Source organism: Pleurodeles waltl, chromosome 5 (genome assembly GCF_031143425.1).
Source record: "Pleurodeles waltl isolate 20211129_DDA chromosome 5, aPleWal1.hap1.20221129, whole genome shotgun sequence".
NCBI lineage: Eukaryota > Metazoa > Chordata > Amphibia > Caudata > Salamandridae > Pleurodeles > Pleurodeles waltl.
This window is the reverse complement of record NC_090444.1, coordinates 85,835,999-85,859,966: the sequence shown is the minus strand read 5'-3', so window position 1 is coordinate 85,859,966 and position 23,968 is coordinate 85,835,999. Positions and strand designations below refer to the sequence as shown.

The following is a 23,968-nucleotide window of genomic DNA, read 5'->3' as shown; positions in this document are numbered from 1 at the left end:
GTGACTCCCTCACAGGCCAAGTCCCAGGGCTCAGATACTGGGGTCATATTTCTGCCTAGTCAACCAGCTCAGCATAGCAAGTCACCTTGCTGCGTTGCGCAACCTCACAGGGAAAGGGCAGCATTGCACTGTATTGAAAAGTCTACGGCACTTTTCTACCTTTGTCCCGGTGCTGGCGCTGTTTTGGCAGCCTAGAGCCAATGCAGGCTGCCAAAATGGCACTCCAAGGGTGCCTGCGTTGTAAGGAGGATTCTTTTAATCCCCTGAGGCATTTTCCTCTTTTTGGTAGAGTGTAGGAGACACAGAAAGGTTTAAAAACTAGGAGAAATAAAGATATTTCTCCTTGTTACACCTCAGCTGGGAAGGCGTAGCATTTTGGCACATCTCCAGGTCTAACAGTAATGGTAAATCAGGCAATGTGTCAAGATCCATGAATATTGTATGGGAATACCCACACAACACCCATCAATCAATCAATCAATCAGGAATTTGTAAAGCGCACTACTCACCCGTGAGGGTCTTAAGGCGCTGAGGGGAAGGGGGAGCAGGGGGGAGGTCCTGCTACTGCTCTTAACAGCCAGGTCTTGAGAAGTTTCCTAAAGGTAAGGAGGTCTTTGGTCTGGTGCAGGTGGGTGGGAAGAGTGTTCCATGTTTTGGCGGGTGGTGCGTGAATGACCTACCGACGGTTGTAGTTCTGCGGACGCGTGGGACAATTGCGATGGAGAGGTCGGCAGAGTAGAGATGCCGGGTCGGGTGTAGAAGGAGAGTCGTTTGTTGAGGTATTCTGGTCCGGTGTTGTGCAGTGCTTTGTGAGTGTGGGTGAGGAGTTTGAAGGTGATTCTCTTGTTGACTGGGAGCCAGTGAGTGCAGGTTTCTCTTGTGGTCTGTGATGTGGCAGTGGCAGGGGATGTCCAGGATGTAGCGTGCGGAGGCATTCTGAATGCGTTGCAGCCTCTTCTGGAGTTTGGACGTGGTTCCTGCGTAGAGGGCAATGCTGTAGTCCAGTTTGCTGCTTACGAGGCCTTGGGTGACTGTTCTTCTGGCTTCAGTGGGTATCCATTTGTAGATCTTTCTGAGCATGCGGAGGGTGTTGAAGCAGGAGGAGGAGATGGCGTTTACTTGCTAGGTCATGGATAATGAGGAGTCCAGGATGAATCCCAGGTTGCGTGCATGGTCAGTGGGAGTTGGAGCGGCTCCGAGAGAGGCAGACCACCAGGAGTCATCCCATGCAGAGGTGATGGAGCCGTAGATGAGGACTTCCATCTTGTCGGAATTGAGTTTGAGGCAGCTGCTCTTCATTCATTCGGTGATGGCCTTCATTCCTTCGTGGAGGTTGGTCTTGGCGTAGTCCTTGGTGAGGGAGAGGATCAGCTGGGTGTTGTCGGCGTATGAGATGATGTTGAGGTTGTGGGATCCGGCGATGTTAGCGAGCAGGACCATGTACGTTGAAGAAGGTCGGGCTGAGGGACGAACCCTGGGGTACGCCGCAGATAATTTTGGTGGCCTCCGAGCAGAACGGGGGGAGGCGGCTCTCTGGGTTCTGCTGGTACGAAAGGAGGTGACCCAGTCCAGGGCTCTGTTGCGGATTCCTGCATTGGTGAGGCGTGAGCTTAGGGTGCGGTGGCAGACGGTGTTGAACGTGGCCGAAAGGTCGAGGAGGATGAGGGCTGCAGTTTCGCTGTTGTCCAGTGGAATGCCTCCCTGTGGCAGAGTAACACAGCACAGCGATTTGCACTGCAAGCCTTACCCCAGATAAGGTAGCCTTGCGTGGCTTTATAAATCTTATTTTGGGCTTGCATCGCTCTTGCACCACGACTTAACAGGGCTTCTTATTATGCCCCATGACATGCAAGGAAAAGTTTGCAGAGAGACACACAGGACGTGGGCCTCAAAATCTGTAGCTGCTGATGACCTCCAGATGAGAGGAACAGTAACATCAGTAGACTCTTATCCAACCCTGGGATCCACAACCCACCTTAGAAAACCACCACTGGATCAGACACCGCCTCACAGTTCACTCAGCATCTCAGACTAAATTACCTTCCTGGGCAGGGAAGACGAACTGTGGGCAGAACTCTGTGTTGAAGAGTGTGTGGGGATAAGACTGCTGGGCAAGGAGAGTGTAACAATAGTAGACACTCAAAAGAAAGAATTGGGAAATGAGTGAGTGAAGATTAGCTGCATAATACAAACTCCAAAGCAAATACCCTCCAGGTGTGTAGGAGAACTTAGTGATCTAGTGGTGAAAAGTGTGTGGGAGAACAACATCCTCTGAGGCGGCTTCAGCATTGGACCCTGCACCAGTGTACATGAAAACACCTCTTCCACATCACAGATAACAAGGAGTAGATGAAGTATTAGGATGAAAACTCACTTGACAGACTGTGCAGTGCTCCTTGGAGAAGTTTGGCACAAGTGGAGAAGTGTGGCACAATGGTTAGAGTGGCAGACCCTGATGCAGAAATCTGGCCGGGGACCAGGGTTCAATTCCCCACCTTGCTTGGTCTTGGGCTCAGTTCCCTTGGACCAGATAATTCTCACCTCGGTGCCTAACCTAATTAATGGGCCCCACTCTGTAACTCTGGGCAGTAGCTTTCTTAATCTTCACAATAGCCCTCACAGCGCTTGGATTCCTGGCTTCACCCTGGGGCTGTGGTGGAGTGGGCGCCTCACAGGGAAAAGCCAGGAGTGGTTCCACAGTGGTATGCATACAGTGCCTTGAGACCCTAACAGGTGAGTATTGCTATACAAGTGCGAAGTTTGCAGTTTTAGGGGGGAAGCTAGGATATAGACCCCAAGGCTGAAGTGTCCACTGGTGGCCACAAAATCACTGCATCACATCCCCGCTCAGGTCATCCAACCCTAGGCCACTCGGTGCCTGCTACCTACAAGAACCCCATTTGTGGACCAGCAGCCACAGTGGTTTTAAGTAAACCTCTAAGGAGGAGCAGCTTGGTACAAAATAGAGGGTGCGTGACACAGAAAAAGGGGTGCAGTCTGCTGGTCAGGTACGGGGGTGCAAAATTCATGCAATTTGCTTTTGTGTAATTATGTGAAATTTCTGGAAAATTGCAAGAAAATTATGCAATATTACACAAAATAGAAATCCATCATTTAGTGCTGATTTGTAGAGTGAAATTCTTCCTCGCGTCAGTTTTTGACACAACGGTGAGTTTTGTGCTTAAATCAGGTGCAAACAGCAGTTGCTGGCATTCTGGTTGCTCGAGTTGTTCCTGTGCTCCCGCACTATAATTTTGCTGCACACAATTGTAACACAAAATTACCAACAGTACGCTGACGTAATTAAAATTTCGGCTGGGCCTTGTGTCAGTATCTCAACAGTAAGGACTCAGCCTCTTGTCCTGTTTGCTGAGACTACCATTGACGTGTGAAATAATATGCTGAAACGTAAACTGTTCTATGTTGTGCTTAATGGAAAAGGTCAATTTTATATGTAAATCGTGTTTAGTTCTGTAGGATAACTTAATTGAACATATCACATGATTTGAGAAGAGGATACAGGAGCAGAACGTGCCAGGGAAGTAAATAAACCACAATGCCAGGGGTAGCAGAAGTGACATCACACCCCATTTGACCTTCACTTTCACTCACACACAGATGCTTACACATACACTCACACACACACTCTCACTTCCATAAACACACTCTCACCCGCAAGCACGCACTCAACATACATTTAAAATAATATTTTACTTGTCTCTGCTGCCATAGAAGGTCATATTACAGCTAATTGTACCCCATTTTTTATCACATTCATAGTGAATAATATTAGTGTAATTAAAAAAAACTGATGGAAAACGAGAAAAGTGGAGCCCGAACTGGAAGTCCTTAAGGACGAGCTGCCAGTGCGTTCCTGGCACTGAAGTTGCCACCTCTGAGCCCAGGGCGCAAAGGCAGTGCCAGGGGTCGCAAGGGACCAGCCAGGGGTCGCACAGGCAGTGCCAGGGGGTCGCAAAGGCAGTGCCAGGGGTCACAAGGGGCCAGCCAGGGGTCGCAAAGGCAGTGCCAGCGGGTCGCATAGGCAGTGCCAGGGGTCGCAAGGGGCCAGCCAGGGGACGCAAACACAATGCCAAGGGTCACAAGGGGCCAGCCAGGGGTCGCAAACTCAGTGCCAAGGGGTCGCAAACGCAGTGCCAGGGGTCGCAAAGGCAGTGCCATGGGTCGCAAGGGACCAGCCAGGGGTCGCAAAGGCAGTGCCAGGGGTTGCAAGGGGCCAGCCAGGGGTCGCAAACGCAGTGCCAGAGGTCGAAAGGGGCCAGCCAGGGGTCACAAGGGGTCAGCCAGGGGTCACAAAGGCAGTGCCAGAGGTCACAAAGACAGCGCCAGGGGGCGCAAAGGCAGTGCCAGGGATCGCAAGGGGCCAGCCAGTGGTTGCAAAGGCAGTGCCGGGGGGTGCAAAGGCAGTGCCAGGGGTCGCTAGGGGCCAGCCAGTGGTTGCAAAGGCAGTGCCAGGGGTCGCAAACGCAGTGCCAGGGGGTGCAAAGGCAGTGGCAGGAGTCGCAAGGGGCCAGCCAGGGGTCGCACCTGCGGCCTCTGGCGACCCCTAAACGACAACCCTGGAGCGTGCCCACTCACATGCCCGCCCCACCGATCACTGATCCATACCACTCCAATAGCGGGATCTCTGAAAGCAAAGCCCGGTGACCGGAAGCTAATGCTGAAGCTGCAAAAGGAAAAACCTTCCGGCTGTCTGGGCACCGGCGGAGAAGGGTTGGGATAATGGACCCTAATTCTCGCTGCTTGTAAATCAGATACCGGGCATTAGCGCACGTGCGTGCCGGGAGTGCTCGAAAATCAAATCCACGTGGACCGAGGCAGTAACTCACCCTCGGCTCCCGGGCTGTCATTCCTCCCACTGAGATATGGCTGCGGCCCGGGAGAGCCATCAGGAGGGGAGGGGGCGGTGGGGGTCACGCTGACAGCTCGAGAGCTCGCACCGGAGGGTTGCTGAGACTGGAAACCTATTGCGAACTAGAGATCGCACGTCAGCATGAACCCATCACACGACTTCAGCTCTTCCCGGCCCTCTTGTAAGAATTAATGCTTCTACTTGAGGTATTAACATTGGTTCAGGCTCTGTGCAGAGGGCATTACCTGCTGTTAATGGCCCGCACTACTATAACGAGCTCAAATTGAAGGCAAGGGTGCGTGATGAGGAGAATTGGAATTAACATCTGTTAATGCCTGGCAGCTCATGGGCAATGCGTCTCTCTTTCTCTCTGCTAGGATGCAGGCAAGTAAATTGGATGAACCAATCTCAGCATTCCATGTGGGGTGCAAATAACACTTTACAACCGAGTCATCAACACCGTGAAACCAGCAGTGTGGTTATGCAAAATGATGGGCCCCCCATACAGAATATGACGAGGGGCCCCTGAGTTCCTCATATCTCACAGATATTCATTGGCCTCGGACTGAATGTCCCCCCAACCCCCGGTGGGTTGGGCACCCCCAGCTCTGCAGGAGCCAGCTTTACACCCCTACAACCGAGGACCTTGAAGGTGACACTTTGGCCCATATTTAAGAAAAAGTGGTGCTTCAGCTACGATGCGCCACGGTTCTTGCGCCCCTCTACCGGCACCTAATGACACCATGTTTGTGCTGTATTTATAATATGCTGAACTAGCATTAAAATGTTGACTCTACTCCAGCAAAGTGCAAGGAGGCCCATAGGTTTCTATGGGAGCGTCATTTTAACGCCTGTTCGGAGCAGGCGTTAAAAATGACGCCAAAAATGGCACAGTGAAATCTTTTACATTTCACTGCGGCATTTTTGCGGGCCTCCTTGCGCCGGAATGCTCCCTTGCATACATTATGCCTGGCGCAGGCATAATGTGGCGCAAGGGATTACCAAGTGGCACAATGCATGCATAGTGCCACTTTGTTTATACTGCGCGTCAGAAAAGCCACTTTAGCGCTGCCTCCGTGTAAAAAAAAAGATACTATGGCAGGACTAAGGTGGTGCTAGGGGATCTTAAATATGCCCCTTTGTGTCGTTGTCTGGTGCACCGGCAGAGGTTGTGGCGTCACCACAACACGTTTTAGGGAGCAATTCTGAACCAAAACAATGATGACTGAGGGTACATCTGTGCAACGCTTCACAAGCAGGCGTGTCACAGGGCGCACCACTGCAGCTGTGTGTCGGCCTTCACCTGACACATTCTGCACAGCTGCAGACACAAGGCGGGAGGGGCTGTGTCGGCCACAGGGAAGGGGAAAGCCAACCACAGATGAACATGAAGCTGCTGCCCCTGGCATTCCCTTTGGAAACGCTGGCACTGTCCTGGCTACCCCTGGATTCAGGTGGCATGAGGGCAGCTGCAACAGCAAATAACAGAGCTCTTAAAGGCATCCTTACCACCTGCATCTTCCACAACCGGAGTTCATCCACACTATTCAGAAGGAAATAGAACGCTGTTGAGCAAGTAAGGGTGGGACGAAGGGTCATTTGGACGAGGTCATCAGAGTTCAAAGGGTCTGTGATGTCCCTTTGTCGACCCCTGGCATCTTGGTGAGTTGAGGTTCAAGAAGGCCAAATACAGGCGTTGAAATAGATGCCTCAAAGATGATTGCTGCCAGCTTAGACACACAGGCCTCACTTACAAGCATCTGACTCATCCTCATTGAAGCGCCAGATTTCTTGCTCCTGCCACACATCCCCTAACGATGCCATGGATGCGCTGTATTTACAATACAGAGCTCCATCGCGCATGGTTTCACAGATGTGTCAGAATTTCTGATGTAGTTGTTGGCACTAAACTGCTGCATTGCTGTAGTTGCGTCGTTAAACTGATGCAATGCGAGGAGAGTCCCATAGGAAAAGCCCTGTGCCAATTTTACGCCTGTTCTGCAGTGGTGGTAAAATGTAGATGGAGTGAAGTCAGAAAATGACGCAGTGAAAAGTTGTGAATTTCACTGCATTAGTTCTACATGGCTTTTCCGAGGGAACGCCTACCTGCATACATTATACCTGGCACAGGTAAAATGTGACACAGGGTTTTGCAAACTGATGCATTGGATCCTTTTCATCAGTTTGTAAATATTGATCAGTGTAGTGCACTGTTAGCACCACAGCTGCATTATTTTTTTATGCAAAGGGCCCATATTACATACTTTCACCATGCCTGTAAGGAAGCACCAGTGTTTTTGCCTTTATTTCCTTTATTTTGCCAGGTTTCACTGGGCACGGGTCCTTCATTCACAGTTGCAGGAACAGTGATACCCTCTAGGCGCCGACTGGCGTGCCTCCATGACTTCTGAGACATTCTCACACCCGTGGGTGCAGTGGGCAGCTCACCAGCTCTCTACCGGTGCACTAGCCATGGTGCAGAACTGCCTTTCATTTGTCAGCTGGTGCCAGTATTTCTAATAAATACACCTTGCTCAGTTCTTTCGTGAATGTGCACTTGTAAATCATGCCATTTAGAGAAGTTGAAGGTACATACTCAAATGCTCAAATGGCTTTGTGAATCAGATCCCTGTTGTTTGCTGTCATTTAATACCAGCATGTACCACAGGTCTGGTTGAGAAAACCTAGGAACATGTGTAAACAAAGATGCAGGGGAATCAAAATACAGCAAAGAGTCTGCAAGTTTATCAAATTTAAAACAAACATTATTATAATAACATTTTTCTAATATTTCTAATCCATTTAGATAGAAAGAAGAAACAAAGGCAAAACCTATTGGCATGATGGCAGGCGGCAAAAAAGAAAGAAGACAACATGGAAGAAAGAAGACAAGAAGAAAGAAGATGGCAGTGAAAAAGAAAACAGAAGACGGCATTCAGTAAAGAAGAAAGAAGACGGAAGTGAAGAAAGAAGACGGCATGAGCTGAAGAAGAAAGAAGATGACAGTGAAGAAAGAAGATAGAAGACAGTATGCAGTAAAGAAGAAAGAAGACAGCAGTGAAGAAAGAAGACAGAAGACAGCATGCAGTAAAGAAGAAAGAAGACAGCAGTGAAGAAAGAAGACGGCATGAGCTGAGGAAGAAAGAAGATGGCAGTGAAGAAAGAAGACAGAAGACAGCATGCGGTAAAGAAGAAAGAAGACAGCAGTGAAGAAAGAAGACAACATGCGGTAAAGAAGACGGCAGTGAAGAAAGAAGACAGAAGAGTGCATGCGGTGAAGAAGAAAGAAGACAGCAGTGAAGAAAGAAGACAGAAGAGTGCATGCGGTGAAGAAGAAGAAAGAATACAGCACTGAAGAAAGAAGACAGAAGACATAATGCAGTAAAGAAGAAAGAAGATGGCAGTGAAGAAAGAAGACACAAGATGGCATGCTGTAAAGAAGAAGGCAGTGAAGAAAGAAGACAGAACACAGCATTTGATAAAGAATAAAGAAGACAGCAGTGAAAAAAGAAGACCAAAGTCAGCAGGCGGCGAAGAAGAAAGAAGACAGCAGCGAAGAAAGGAGAAAGAAGACGGCATGGAAGAAAGAAGATGGCAGTGAAAAAGGAAACAGAAGACAGCATGGAAGAAAGAAGGCAAGAAGAAAGAAGATGGCAGTGAAAAAGAAAACAGAAGACGGCATACGGTAAAGAAGAAAGAAGACAGCAGTGAAGAAAAAGACAGAAGACGGCATGCGCTGAAGATGAAGAAAGAAGACGACAGTGAAGAAAGAAGACGGTATGCGCTGAAGAAGAAAGAAGATGGCAGTGAAGAAAGAAAACAGAAGACGGTATGAGGTAAAGAAGAAAGAAGACAGCAGTGAAGAAAGAAGACAGAAGACAGCATGCGGTAAAGAATAAAGAAGACGGCAGTGAAGAAAGAAGACGGCAGTGAAGAAAGAAGACAGAAGAGTGCATGCGGTGAAGAAGAAGAAAGAAGACAGCACTGAAGAAAGAACACAGAAGATGTAATGCGGTAAAGAAGAAAGAAGATGACAGTGAAGAAAGAAGACAGAAGATGGCATGCTGTAAAGAAGAAAGAAGGCAGTGAAGAAAGAAGATAGAACACAGCATGCGGTAAAGAATAAAGAAGACAGCAGTGAAGAAAGAAGACAGAAGACAGCATGTGGCGAAGAAGAAAGAAGACAGCAGCGAAGAAAGGAGAAAGAAGACAGCATGCAAAGAAAAAGAAAGAAGATAACCACGATGAAAGAAGACAGAGAAGACGCAGCAAAGAAAGACGAAAGAAGAAGGGTAGCAAAGAAAGAAGACAGAGAAGACGGCATGCGGTGAAGAAGAAAGAAGACGGCAACGAAGAAAGAAGACAGAGAAGACATCAGCGAAGACATCAGCGAAAAAAGAAGACGGCATGCAGAAAGAAAAAAGGAGTACCTTCAGCATCATAGCTAGAGGAAGGACACTGGCCAGTGCCCAAAGGGAAGTGACCGGAAGGAGTACTTGGTCCAGAGGCAACCCAACATCAAGAACGGCAAAGAAGACGAAGAAGACAACAGGAAAGGAAGCAGGACGATGTGCAGACGACGTGCGGTCCAATCAGAAACACATAAATCAGAGCGATGTTGGACTAAGCCAGTGGTAAGTTCAGGTAAGTAAGTGGTTAGTTCTAAGCCCATTTTAAGTAGATTTCGCAACCAGCGCACAAACGCATGTGCAGGCGAACCCTAAAAAGGAGCTAATCTCATTGGCACCAGTACATAAAGTGGCAAAGTGTATAAAGCAGACCTGCATATATCCAGGGCCTAAAACATAGGGTGGTGGTTACCTAGACCACCTTAGCAACACAAAAGGATGATGGATGGAGTACTGAAACTTTTTTAACACTCACACCCAGTCACAGATCTGTGTTAAAATCATCATTCTGTTGCTCACCGTGCCACTCCACTTTGGGCCTAGCCATGTGCAAATCAGTTTTGACCCTGCTCCCCGTGGGAACAGACCAGCCCAAACTGCCAGGTCAGGTTCTCCCTGGACCAGAAACAAGCATTCTGGGACCAGTTTTGGGGTTCTGGACCATCACACAGCCTCATATCAATCACACCAATGTATCCCTTGGACGTCCGTTATAGACATTTCCAAAGCTAACCGTGGTGTTCAAACTGTGTCGTAAAATAACATTACTGCAATGACTACAAGTGACTACTGTAGGATAACACTCAACTCAGTGCTTTTTTTGGGCCAAGTAGCTCGGTCCTTTATCCAAAGTCTGTGCAGGCCATGCCATGTGAGCGGATAAGGCAAGAAGCTTCCTGGTCTCTTCGGAAGCTTGTTTCCACCTATCCCACAATTGTGAAGTGGTATAAGAGAGCCTGCATCTCTAGCTGTACACTGATCTTCCCTGATCTTGATAACGTGTTTTGTTTGGCACCAAACTTTACCCCGGGTCCTGTCAACCTAGACTGCAGGCCACAGGTAAGGCTAGAAAGCCAGCTGGTACAGTCTTCCCTATCAATTGAAGGTGAAGACCACTCTATCCAAGGCCAGTAGGGAAGTGAAATAAGGCTGATGGAGAGTCCTATAACCGCACAAAGGCGAGTTAGAGGACCAGATCCCTGCCCTACAGCCACTACCCACATCCAAAGTGGCTCACTCGTATTGCCCAAGGGAATCCTAATTTCTGGTTATAGGGCCCAGATCTACCAATGTTCCTAAGACACTGATGTGTTCATGGCTGGAAAGGCCTCACCCACATATTTGTGGCATGCTTCATCACCGGCCAGTCTGCCCCACCGAGTTAGGGCAATGTCAACTTGGTGATCTCAACATTAACCCAAGGGGAAAAGGGAGCTCAGAAAATGTTGGTTCTGGCCAACACTGGGGTCCAGATATTCCAAACATAAAACAACCTCTGTGTAATGCCAAGGTAAGCTTCAGGGTAGGGTGAAAAAGCAAATAATTGTTCTACTCTCAATAGTGAGTGTACTAGAGTGGCAGTGGCTCACCACATCCCAGCATTATCTAGTGCCAACAAGTTTTGGTCCCTAGTAAGGGTCCCTATGATGGAGCATTATGGTGGTCAAGGTTTAGGCGTTATAGCGGGACTATCGCCTTGATCACCATAGTGACTATTGTTGTAGGACCCTGGAGTTTGCAGGGAACATTTTCAATGACAGGCATAGGTAAGACTTATTCTTACCGTTTTTGAGTGAAATTAGCATGCTGGACAGACAACAGGGGTTTTTGCTCTACGCCCTGACGAAGTCCCAAGACCCTTTTGCTAGAGGAGTACTTTTCTAGGGAGAGATCCTTACTAGTGTGTGTGTATAGATAGATAGATATACTTTTTTACCTAGTGGCGCTTGCCACTAGGTAGTTATACTTAGGACCTGGTTTCTATAGAAAAAACATTTTTTGTTTTGCTATTAACTTTGAACCGTTTGATGAATCTCCACAAAATGTTCCCCCCAAAAAAACGGTGGTCTCTTCAGCTGCTGTCTGGAAAGTTTTGGGGTAATCCATCAAGCGGGGGCTGAGAAAAAGCAAAAGCGCCCAAAACACTGGACGGAATTACACCAAATTTGGCAAAAGGTAGCTCTTGGTCCAGAAAGAGGCCTTTTAGTTATTTGGTGTAATTCCGTTCAGTAGATTTAGAGAAATTAAAGAAAATCCAAATTTGTATATATAGGGACACAAAGGCTCCGCAAACCCTGCCGATCTCCTGCTGAACAAGGAAGTGTTGGCAGCCATCTTGGAACTTGGCCTCAGCTGAGTCCCAGAAAACGTTTAAAAAAAAAAAAAAAAAAAGGGTCCAGGGTAGAGTCATCCTGACCCCTTAGTTCTGTTGCTAGGGGCCCAAAGGGACCCTCCCATGAACTAAGAAGAATTTTCTTAAAGTTTTTGCCGCGATTCGTGGCGATCTGCGGATCCGGCAAAAATGTTTTTAAAAAAAACAAGTGTGGGCTCCTGCTCGTGTTTAACTGTAGCCTCTGGGTGGGCAAAGTCCAGGGGGCATTCATTTTTTAATGCCTGCCCCCCCCCCTGCTTTGGGGACCACCACCTCCCAGGGGCAAATACATTTTTTGTGTGGGGTGCCACCCATCCCCTAGCAGCTCTGGGGACAACCACCTCCACAGGGCTATTATCAAACTTAATGCAGGGGGGCCACACGGCACCCCTGGAGCAACGGGACTGACACCTCCCCAGGGCTATAATCAAAATGGATCCAGGGGGCCGTCCAGCCCCCAGCATCCCCGGGGACTGACACCTCCCGGGGCTATAATCAAAATGGATGAGTAGTCCCGCCCAGACCCCCCACCCCACAGCCCTGGGGACCGCCACCTCCCCGGGGCTATATTCAAATAGAGAGCGGGGGCGCAGTCCCCTGAAGACCCGGAGACCACCACCTCCCTGGGTCTATAATAAAAGGAACAATAAGGTGTCAGTTTCAGACCCTCGCAGCCCCAGGGAATACCACCCCCCGGGGACATGCTTGTTGGATAGGGGATATGCGGCTCACCTCGTGAAGTCACTGATGGCCCTGGGGACCGCCACTCCCTAGGGCCGGCTCCTGCTATGTCCCGTGGTGCCCACCCCTGGGACAAAGCTGTTTGCTTTTGCTTGGTGGGACCTTTGACAGCTCCCACCAAGCAAAAGCAAACAAAGTCCGCTTTCTGACAGCTCCCACTGTCAGAAAGTGGAGTTTTCATCTGTCTTCCCTGCACACAAATATGCGTGCTGGGAAGACAGATTAAAACATTGCTTCCACATGCAGGGAGCTGCTACTTAAAGCTGCTCCCTGCTTGTGGGAGCACTGCCAGCTCCCACAGGACGAGGGGAGCTGGCTAGGACTGCGGGGGGCTTGAGGTTCCTCCTGCGGTCCTGTCACTCTCTCTTCCATCCCAAAATGGGATGGAAGAGAGTGAGAGAGATAGTCATTATAGTGGTTTCTCAATGCAACAACTACAGTAAGTAGTCACCTGTGGCATAATAGTTAAGCTCACAGACCCTCACACTGAAAGTTGAGGGTTCTAGTCCAGGTGTGTCTGTGGTCATTTCCCTACATTAATTTCTTTTGAACTGTAAAAGTTTAAGATTCATGCTGAAAGGTGATTTCACTCTTTTTAATTGATAAATACATTTTTCTTTTCAATTTGCCCAGAAATATCCCGTTTATTAGTATATCATCCATCAAAGCCTATAAAACTCTCTATCTCTCTCCCTCTCACTCTCTTTCTATCTCTCAATTTCTCTTTTTTAATCTCTTTCACCTATTACACACCGACTCAGACCCTTACGCACCCACTCACAGACCCAATCACACTCATGCACCCACTCACAGACCCACTCAGACCCTAGTGCACCCACTCACAGCCCCACTCAGACCCTCACACACCCACTCACAGACCCACTCAGACACTCACACACCACTCACAGACCCACTCAGGCCCTTGTGCACCCAATCACAGACCCACTGAAACCCTCATGCACCCACTCACAACCCCACACAGAGACTGATGCCCCCACTAAGACACTGATGCATCCGCTCACACACCCAGACAGACACTCTCACACTCACTCTCACCCCCATATGCACCCCCTCACATCTACTGTCACACACAGAGAAACAGGCTGCAGCCAACTCCTGCTACGCATGGCCTAAGGGCAATGCGCAGCATAAGGTTGGGTGGTTTGGCCGCAGGTCAGGCCGTGCGGCCAACTGCCGCACATGGCCAAAGGCCGCGCGTGGCAGTGGTTGGATTAGTGTATAGTAATGAAAATTACTTTACAAAAAATATAGAAATTCACTGAAAAAAACAAAGATTACAGGTATGTTATAGTGCGGCTCATAATTTAAGCAAACCATAAAGTAGAAAGTCACCTGTTATAGTTAAAGTTATCGAATGGGGAACAGAGGTGAGTGGATCGCTGGACTCTGTAGAGGTGCCCAAGGAGGTTCTGCTTCTTTTGTGCCAGGAGGAGAGGATACAGTGCTGTGGTACCCTTCCTGTCAGCGCTGACCACCGGATTGGTCAGAGTAACATCTTGGCCTGTTAGGCCTGAAAGCCGCTGCATAGACGAGCTGAACCAATGGGAAAAAAGGACATATTTTCACTGGTCACTCTGAGGTGAAGCCATAACTATTAGGGGTGCTGGTGTGGGGCTGCTGTCATCCAGAGCACACTGAGATGAAGGTGCAGTGGTCACACATGCACTAAGGTGACACTGTAGTGCTCACTGGTGTATTGAGGTGGAACTGCAGTGGTTACAGGGAAACTGAGGTGAAATTGCAGTGGTATGAGGTGGTCTGAGGTGAAGATACCTTGGTCATGTGGCACTGAGGTGTAGCTGCAGTGGGCACAGCTGCACTGAGGTGAATAGATGTCCTTCCTCTTCTTGAGTTTGTCCCTCCTCTGTAGCATAGATACTTTACCGTCTTTTTGATTAGACAACTTGTACCTTTGCACTACTCGCATTCAGGGAACTACTTTATTGCTTTGTCTTCAGCATTCCATGGGAGTGTCTGTGTTTTCCCGATTTCTCTCCCATGTGCTGCTCCCCCCCCGGCCCGCCCACACACTGCACGTTGCCTTTACCAACCTCAAGCTTATCTATTGCTTCCCTCCCCCTTCTCATCCCGCGCAGGTTTTTTTTCAAATGTAAGCACCCGTGCTTAATTTGAGTCGGTGGTTTCTGGTGCGGGGCACCGGCACGTATTCTTGAGGGCCTTTCAGGCATTTACTGAGAGCAAAATACACATATGGGAAAGACGTAGGAAGAGAAAAATGAAAAAGTGTCACAAAGGGAGAAAGCAGAAAGCTGCAAGAGTGAGCTGAAGGGGCAGGGAGTGGCTATAAATGCATTAAAGAGGGCAGAGACAGCTTCAGGATTACGCTGCCTCAGTATTCAGTGCTCACATAATGCAGCAGCCGTGTGTTTCAGAGGAGATATTTGGGCACCTGCACGTTTTTTTTTACAAACTAAGCACTGGTAAGCACCCCCTCGTCCCCCATCCTCTGTTACTCTCATCAACCCTGTTGCATGTTAATCTTTTTACTTGGGAAAGTTTACTCTTCCTTCCACCCCCCGCAAGCTTCACCACTGCCCCCAAATCCTCCAGATCACGCCTTTTTTGCTGCTGGGTCACTTTCGTTTGAAAACGTGCATTCACACACATTTATCATATTTGTTTGTTAACTGATGCACCAAATTGACATCCTACATCTTGGAACATTATTAAAAAATAGTAGGTGCATGGTGACCCATGTGTGCATATCTTTCATCATGCTGGGCTGCTGTAGCGTCATGATGTGTTTGCATAAAAGTGTGATGACACACGTGGATACACATCATCAAGCTTTTTTTGCCTGTTATGTTATTTTTGGGGGGCAGAGCAAAAAGGTGAACCTTATTGACTGTGTCAGTGCTTGTTCATGTCTTGTAGGGTACAGTAAAGGTTAACAGTACAAGTTAAAATACCAAAGGAAAGTCCACTGCAAAGAAGATTAAGAAACTGATTTTTCACAGAATTTGCAGCAAGCCTGTGAAGCAGCCACATTGAGAGTGAGGTTGATACAATGGTGCAGTCAACAAACTCACTAATCAGGCACAGAGGGTCATTTGAAGGAGACCCTGCTGCAGACAGGATGGGCACTGTCACTGCCCCACAGGTGAGAAGTGGGATGGGGAGGCTGAACAGGCGTCAGTTAGCGCCACAGCACTCTTTCTGTCTGTCTTACAGGGTAATGCCAGGACCTCGCCAGTATGACTTTCCCCAAAGAAATTGAAAACCAGTTAAAAACCTCTCTTCTTGGTGTTGCCTTGTTTAGCTGCTGTAGATTCCCATATGTCCTCATCATGTCGCTGAAACACAAATGAAAAGTGCTTACTCCAGGGAATCTCAATAAGAGGTTTCAGGTGGATCAGGGCCTTCAGCATTAAGGAAACACCACAGCTCCCCTCTAACCTGGGCCCGCAAGGGTTTGAGAACCCACTGAGTTTAGGGGAAAAGAGGAGGCCTAAAACAGTATTTGTTATGTTATGTTGTCAGCAGAAAGGGTTAATGTTCAAAGGTTAATGGTCACATGTAAAAGGCCATGCCAACCCTAGCTCTAGAGTAGTTACAGGTTGGCGGAACAGCCAGTGGAGGTTGACCACAGATGGTGTGGGTCCTTCACCATATGTGCACCACAGTGCCATCAGGTTCTGAGCACTGGCTTGGTAGGCAATGTTCTCGGCCCAGATGTAAGAGTTGCACCCCAATAAGCAGTTTTACCCCAATCTAATTTCCTCTACCTATTGAGTCACTAATCATATGTTTCCATTCCAGACCTTTTACATCCAAGCAGCCAACAAGGAGCTTGCTTATTGACTCTGTATCCAGTTATTTCTGACTCCAGGTGGTGTGTGTGTGCATATATAACATGTTGTGGGCAGCATGGGCAGTTGATGACTTCCTCCCACCACAAGCACTCAACTGAAAGGCTTAGGCTGACCTTGACGCTGAAGGTGATGGCCTCCATGACGAATACGCGGTCTGGGAAGGCGTTGGCCACCTCCTCCACGCTACTGAAGCGCTGCACTGGCTCCCGCACGTCCCGGTCTTGCTCTAGCAACTTAAATTTCCCTGAAAGACCAGAAGGAGAAAAAGACTTTTAGATGGATGTCCTTACCCTTTTCACAAAAAAAACACTTTTTTATGTGTGCAATTAGTGGTTGAAAAAAATCTTGAATTTACTGGACCAGTGGTAATGCACAGTAAAACACCAGAGACGCAAGCGAGCAGAAGGGCGAGCAGAAGCAATCTGCCTGGATCCACGTCCCTTTAATCAGTCGGCTAAGGAGATGCCCTCTGACTGAACCAACAAAATCCTTATTAAATGTTGCAACAAAATTTGCAGGACAAGACACTGAATAATTCCACTGGATCATGGAGTATATGGGGATATCCGAATCGACAGGCAATTTTTTTCACTTTGATTGCTATGAAACTACCCATCTCCATTCAATTCACTTCAGTTCACTTGAATCCTGTTTAATTTAATGCAATATTTTTTCATTTACTCAATTCAATACATTTCAATTACCATCAATTAAATTCAAATCACTTCAATCTAATTAAATTCACTTCAATTCGGTTTAATCAAATTCAGTTCTGTTCAATTCATTCAATTTAAATCAATACATTTCAATTTTCATCAATTAAATTAAATTCGATTCAACCAGAACTCAAGTGCAATTAGCCAGAAAGAGCCCGGGCCTGATTTCTTATTATAGATGATTTTAAATACTGGTTGGTTTCAAAACATGAAAGACCAGCCATTCATAGAAAAAGAACCAAAGGGAATCTCTTTGTATTTTGCAAATGTAATCAAATAAAACTGTGGTTTAAATGTGGTAATCCCACTAACCAGGGGTACCCCATAGTCCTCAATGCAGCACCATTTCAGCCCTTCTTCTAAGACAGCTGCCAAGGTGTGCATGATAACTGTAGTTAAAGTAGGTGACCTTGGGAATCGGTGGGAACAGTGTAAAAATAGTGCCAAGTAGTTATGAGCTCATCAAAATGACCCTCAGACCCTCACTTTCCATAGGATGGACTTTTTCATTAACAACAAGCCAGCATCATGCACAGCCTGGTAGCTTTCTTTTGACAGTCTGTTTATTATTGGAAACTTTAAATAATTTGTTGAGGTCTTTTGGTCCCTCATTACAAGTGGGAAAGTCATTGATAAAGTCAATATACTCTGCTGAGTTGGGTTGTATTGGATACAAAGTTACCACCAAATATATTGGGGCAGATTTACAAAAAATTGGTGCATCGGTCCCGATGAGCCACTTTTCATGTGCTCCCCTACCGGCATCTAACAACACCATGGTTGCGTTGTATTTACAATACGGCACATCATGGCGGGCATTAGCACAATAGCGTGAACATGTTTTACGCTATTGTGGCGCTTTGCTGCACTAGAGTCAAAAGTTTTGACACTAGTTCAACAAAGCACATGGAGGCTCATTGAATATAATGGGTGAATCATTTTAATGTCTACCTTGGACAGGCATTAAAAATGCCAGAACAAATGGTGCAGTGAAATGTTGTAAATTTTACTGCGCCATTTTTTCAGGCCTCCTTGAGTCGGAACGCCCCCCCCCCTTGCATACATTATGCCTGAAGCAGACATAGGGCCTGATTACAACTTTGGAGGACGGTGTTAATCCGGCCCAAATGTGACGGATATACCACCTACCGTATTACGAGTTCCATAGGATATAATGGACTCGTAATACGGTAGGTGGTATTTCCGTCACATTTGGGACGGATTAACACCGTCCTCCAAAGTTGTAATCAGGCCCATAATGTGGCACAAGGGGTCACAAAGTGGCACAATGCAATGATTGCGCCACTTTGTAAATCTGGCGTGGGGAAAAGGCCACCTTAGCGTAAACAAATGATGCTAGACAGATGCAAGGTGGTGCAAGGGGCTTGTAAATATGTCCCATTGTTTTTTAGATAGTGCGGAATAAGATACTGATGTTGACAAATAGCACATCAAAATCCGAATGTATTTATTTAATGTATCTATGTAGAATTTATATAGCGTGAACCTACCCACAGCAGAGCGCAGTACCAGGTCAAAGGCAAACCCATAGTCAGTATATGATTGGAGGAGTAGCTTGGGTGAACTTTAACTGCATCATGCTATGGTGCTATTTAATAATGTGAGTCTTGAATGCCTTCCCAGGTTGGAGCAGATTTGGGGTAGTCCTGGCAGATACGCAAGTGTTGTTCCAGATCCTGGGTGCATACATGGTGAAGGCCTCTGGCCTTCTGTTTTCTTTTTTGCACCTGTGTGTCTCTAGTCTCCTGGTGTCCTAGCTGCAGGTGTGTGGCGAGTCACCAGAAATGGTTTGTCTTGTCAGACAGAGACAGATGTTTTTTTAAATGATGAATCTGGTTTTAAAGATGGTGGTGGCTCGCACAGGGATCCAGTGGAGTGCCATTAGGATGGGGGTGTTGTGGTCATACTCATGAACACCCATTCAGCTGTTCTCCATGCTACAGGTGTCAACAGCACTTACAACCTAGGTGCACTCACACAAACACCGCTCAGGCCTACCTCCTCATACTTCCTCTAAGCCCTGACCATCACTGGCCAAGATATTCTGAACATTTACCAGACACAGACACACACACCTAGCAGTCATCAAAGAAGGAGCATGACCTCACATTTTCCATGCGGGACCTTCAATCAATGCTTCACACTCTACTTGCCTGTTTCCCCCTCTCATCTACTGAGTCCCTTCATCAATGGCATCACAACTATCACAAAACTGCTCTTAAATACACAGACATTATCTACCTTGGAGACATCAGCCTCACAGGGAACCACACCACTAAGAAGATGACATAACCTACCCATGACCTCCTGAACATACTTGACCCAACACAACCCAGGAGCAACCTCGCTCCAAACAGAGCCCATTCTAGACCTCATCATCTCATTCACCTCTCACGAAAGTGCTGCACACCTCTTACTCCAGATTGTTCAGGTCTCTTAGCCACCATCCTCTCTTTGCCTGACGCTCCACTGACGCATCGCTGCCAGCTCAAACCCATGAAACATTCAAACACTCCTTCAAGAACTTCCCTTTCTAGGCCCTCAGCCAGGACTTCCATGACAGCCTCACCACAAGACACACCACATTATCATCGAAAATAGACAAACACGGTGAACCAGCAACAAACCACCAATCTAACACCTGACATCCTTGACAGGTGAAAACTGAATGAAAGTAAATGCAATCCACTCTGTTCCATTAATTCTTCTTTGAGACAATTGGCAAAATGTGACATCTTGTTGAATCTGCAGTCTTCAGATGTCACATCTACCACGTGGCTGAAACAAAACCTGGTCACAAATCAAAGCACTGAATAAGAAGCCTTATGAAGATGATATTCTCGCCTCTTTCATCATACAATCTCTCGCAATAGATGAACTACCCCTACTCTCAAAAGATTGCTGGCACAGAGAACTCCCCATATACTCTTTGAGGGATCTCAGATTCCCCCCCTCCTCAAAGCACCAATTCTCCATATAGAAAACTGTTGCAATTATTAGCTAGTCACCCATCTCACCTGTAGGGAAAGATACTCGAATAAGCAGCCTCCATTCAGTTCTAGACCCACATCTCTCCCACAACCGGTGCATTATCAATCATGGTTAACTCCATATGGCAGCAGTGATACAGCCACCACCTACAGGTGATGCGCTTTGCATGACGGACATGGGTGGCTCTTGCCTTGGGGTACTGTGGGGCTTGTAAGTTATCTTGGGCATCATTGACCACAAGGTGCTTAAGGCCACCTCCTCCCGAATGGGCATTAAAAGCAAAGAGATGGATTTAGAACTCGGCGGATGGGTTACTCCGTCATCGCGGATATCCCGTCTGCTGAAATCTAAATCCCATAGAACATAATGGGATTTATGTCAGAGGACAGGATATCCATCACCGCTGTGACGGAGTACCCGTCCGCCGAGTTCCAAATCAGCCCCATAGCGCTGATCTAATTCATATTCTGTGTAAGCAACAGCACCAATGCGCCGAAGTAGTGTCGTTTAGCACATGTTTTCGACCAGTGACAAATGCAGTACTACCCATCACGTATGGAGTCGCACACGGATCTGTAGTCACATGGCCCCCATAGGGTGTTCTTGGTCAGTCATGAAGTCTACATACACCAGTATGACAGCGACACCCAACTGTATGTGCAATTCTTACAGGTCAACAGTTGGCGACATCAAGTCCTTGCTCTTGTAGAAGGCGCCATGTGAGTGGGACTGTGTGATACTGGCGTGGAAGGCAAACAACCTGCAACAATAGTGACATGTCTTCACACAAAACATATTTATTAGGGGCAAGCAGTGTAACTAACAGGAACCAGAACGTATGGAAGAGACTGAAAGAGATCAGACATGAGAAAAGATGAGAAGGAGCCACAGACGCCATGTTAAATTGGTGCATCTTTTTCTCAAGAGACACAACTCGGTTATTAGGTTAATTTCTTCTTTGAATCTTTTCAATGTCACCCATATATACACTACAATTAACTCAGAGACAATACAAAAGCTGAAAGAGAGCGCACTAGATATATGACCAGTAGACAACTAGGATACGACTCAACTACACAGCGGGTCTTCAGAGAGATGGATAAGTAAAGCAAATCATGGCCAGCGCGAAGGAAGATGGGGTACTTTTCAAAGTTTTACAATTTGCAGAGGGACATCTCATCCAAAATGTGGTGCAAAGTTTTTTTAAAGGTGGAAGCAGAGTTGTGCTCTGTAGCAAACTTTCAGCCTCTCAAGGCATGACCTCATCAGGTCGTACATTTGTGGATATGCGTGAAATGTGTAAGTACCCCAGTGGTCACCTGATCTCACATGTCCAGGAAGATTCATCGGTGCCTGACCGAATGCCCAGGAACCCCAGAGATGGAAGACCTGGACCCAACTTAAAAAATGATCACGTGACTTTTAGCAAGAGTAGGAGGGTTCTTGGGTTCCACAGTACATCATCCCAGAACACAGCCCCTTTCAGCTTGTACACCTTGCCTTTTGGTGGTCTCTCAGTTTCCATACTGACTTCCGAAGCCCACTCACTGGTTAGAAACCTGTAAAGTCTTTGGAACAGATGACACTGTGGCTCGATCATAGTGACCTCAGACGTAAGGCGTTTAAAAAATGAGACCCGGTGAGATGCCTGAAACAGACGCAGCATCTGGAAGGCTTGCACGTGCCTGCACACAGCTACTCCCAATATGTAATCAGGTAAAAGGTTATGAGTGACAAATCACACCCCAGAGAAAACCAGGTCACGTCTATTGTCAATACTGTGTAATTCAAAATCCAATGCGCTGAAAAATGAGGCACTTCCGTCTCTAGCTCACGGTGGCCCTGGCAGGAGCCCCCAGACACCCCACCCCCTTCCCACTCATCACTGATCCTGGGTTCTGGCCCTGATGGCTGCTGGTTCTGCAGTAGTCCGGTGCACGCCTACACCAGAAAGAGCCACGCGGGATGCTGCTGGGGGTTCCAGATCCTGGACAGGCGGTCTGTGGACAGATGTGCTTGGTACGCACCGGACAGATGTGCCTGGTACCCACCGACGACGAACCGGGGGGTCCACATATCTTCTTAATTCACTGCTCAATGGGAGTTGGAATATAAATCCAGAACCTGCTGAGGTCTGCTTAAGCCTCATATGGAACAGTCCCAGGGTCCAGTGTAAATACACTTTTAGGGGCTCGAATTACAAAAGTTCCAAAGAAAAATGGGAACCTTTGCGTGCATAGGGTCACCTGTACGTTTACAGCACCTCTCCAACAAAGTCAGAGCTCGTGAAAGAACTACCTGGACAGCATATTCCTGGCAGGACACCGGTGCACGAGGGTTCCAGCTTCTGCAATTAGAACCAGGTGTACAATTTTGCTTTCACAAACGTGCGTTGCCGTTATTTATTTATTTATGTTTCTTTACCATGGGGAACATTTGTGTTCATGTGACAAACCCCTTGTCCTGCAGGCCCATCACTTCCACTCAGCTCCTTCCCCATGAAAAAATCTGCACGTGCTCCCAGAGCGGGAAACTGGCTGCAAATCCTTGGTGATACATGGACACGTGTGAGTCAGTGGGTGTTCGCCAATGTTTGCTGTCGGGACACCCGAATGTGCCCCCAGCCCGCTGTAATCCTCCACTTAGTGAATTCAGAAATTCCGCTTTACTGCCCACATTTCCACATTGGTAAATCCCATTTGCTGGGTAAACGTCTGCAATTCCTCGTTCTGGGAATCAGGGATGTGGCGTTGTTTCCCCTCACATTTTTTGTGTAACTAAGCTGGGTTTCCGTGCACCGAAACTTTTTTAAGAGTTGGGCCCAGGGTGGGGCACACACCGCAAGAAGTTAATATTTTCCTTATGCGGGGATCCTCGGAGCCTCCCCCTGCATGCCCCATTGGGGCAGGTAATGAGGCTTGCCGGCCCAACTGAGATGGCCAACACCAACACTTTGTCCAATCCAAGCCCAGAAATATCCAGGTGAAAATCTGTATAGATTTAGGGTCTGATTACGAGTTTAGGTGTTATTTAACACACGTGATAAATGACAATACCATGGGCTGTTATTTATCGGGTCCTATAACATTTATTATGAGTTTGTGGGGAATAACATGCACATTTTGGTGTTTAACGCTTTTGGCTCGTTACAGTTGGTCAGGTTCACCTGCCAAAATTTGAAAAAGGCTGTTATTTAACGCATTCCGATAATTATCGGATGCGTTTAGTATCTTCAAACTCGTAATTCTGACCCAGGGATAAACAGGGGTTTACGCATGGGTCGGAAATGTCCGACCCATTCATAATCAGGACCATCATGAGAATCATGTGGGAGTCAATGCAGAAGCACCGATTCTCACGTTATTCATCACCTTCTCATAATCTGGAGTAATTCCACCCCTAAAAATTACCAGCGCCAATGATGTATTAAGGCACATAGGGCCAGATTGACAGGGCCCTATCGCAATCGGAGCATCACTTTTTGCAGTGTTCCGTTGGCGCTAGCCACTCTCTATATTTACAAGGAGGTGTAACGCTACTTTTTGTGGCTTCACTCTTCTGTGTAGATATGGGCCCCTTCGACGCAGTTTTCTGCGTCAGAGGGGCGTCCAATGGGTGTTGCTGTGGGCGTTCCACCGCAACACCCATTGCTTTTGACGCTGCCCCAGATTTACAAGAATTCATAAATCTGAGGTAGCACCAACATTTAATGCCACCCTAGGGGTGGCATTAGCATGGCACAAGAAGGAGGAATACTTTTATTCGTCCTAATTTTTTGCTTTTTCTATGTGTGCTGCATTCTGCCGCATGCATTGAAAAAGCAAAATGCCATGGATGATTGTTTATGTGCAGGAAGGCATACCTTCCTGCACAAAAACAATCACACCCCTCAACGCAGAAGCCCTTGCACTATGATGCGAGGATGCCTGCGTTGGCACAGGCTGCTTAATTTAGCACCAGCGCCGGGGGGAGCCAGGAGGGTGCCGTATTTTTGT

The 23,968-nt window shown here is 47.5% G+C and overlaps 1 protein-coding gene across 3 annotated transcripts in view; it reads right to left on the bottom strand.

Annotated features, from left to right (window-relative positions):
- The window catches only part of GAREM2 (GRB2 associated regulator of MAPK1 subtype 2), a 450,933-nt gene that overhangs the window by 94,380 nt on the left and 332,585 nt on the right, over positions 1-23,968 (bottom strand). The window contains exon 3 of one of the 3 annotated variants that reach the window (XM_069233656.1): positions 16,359-16,489. The exons of the other annotated variants lie outside the window; for them this stretch is intronic. Within the exon in view, the coding sequence (XP_069089757.1) occupies positions 16,359-16,489 (131 nt within the window). The remainder of the gene's footprint in view (positions 1-16,358; positions 16,490-23,968) is intronic. 3 annotated transcript variants of the gene reach the window in all.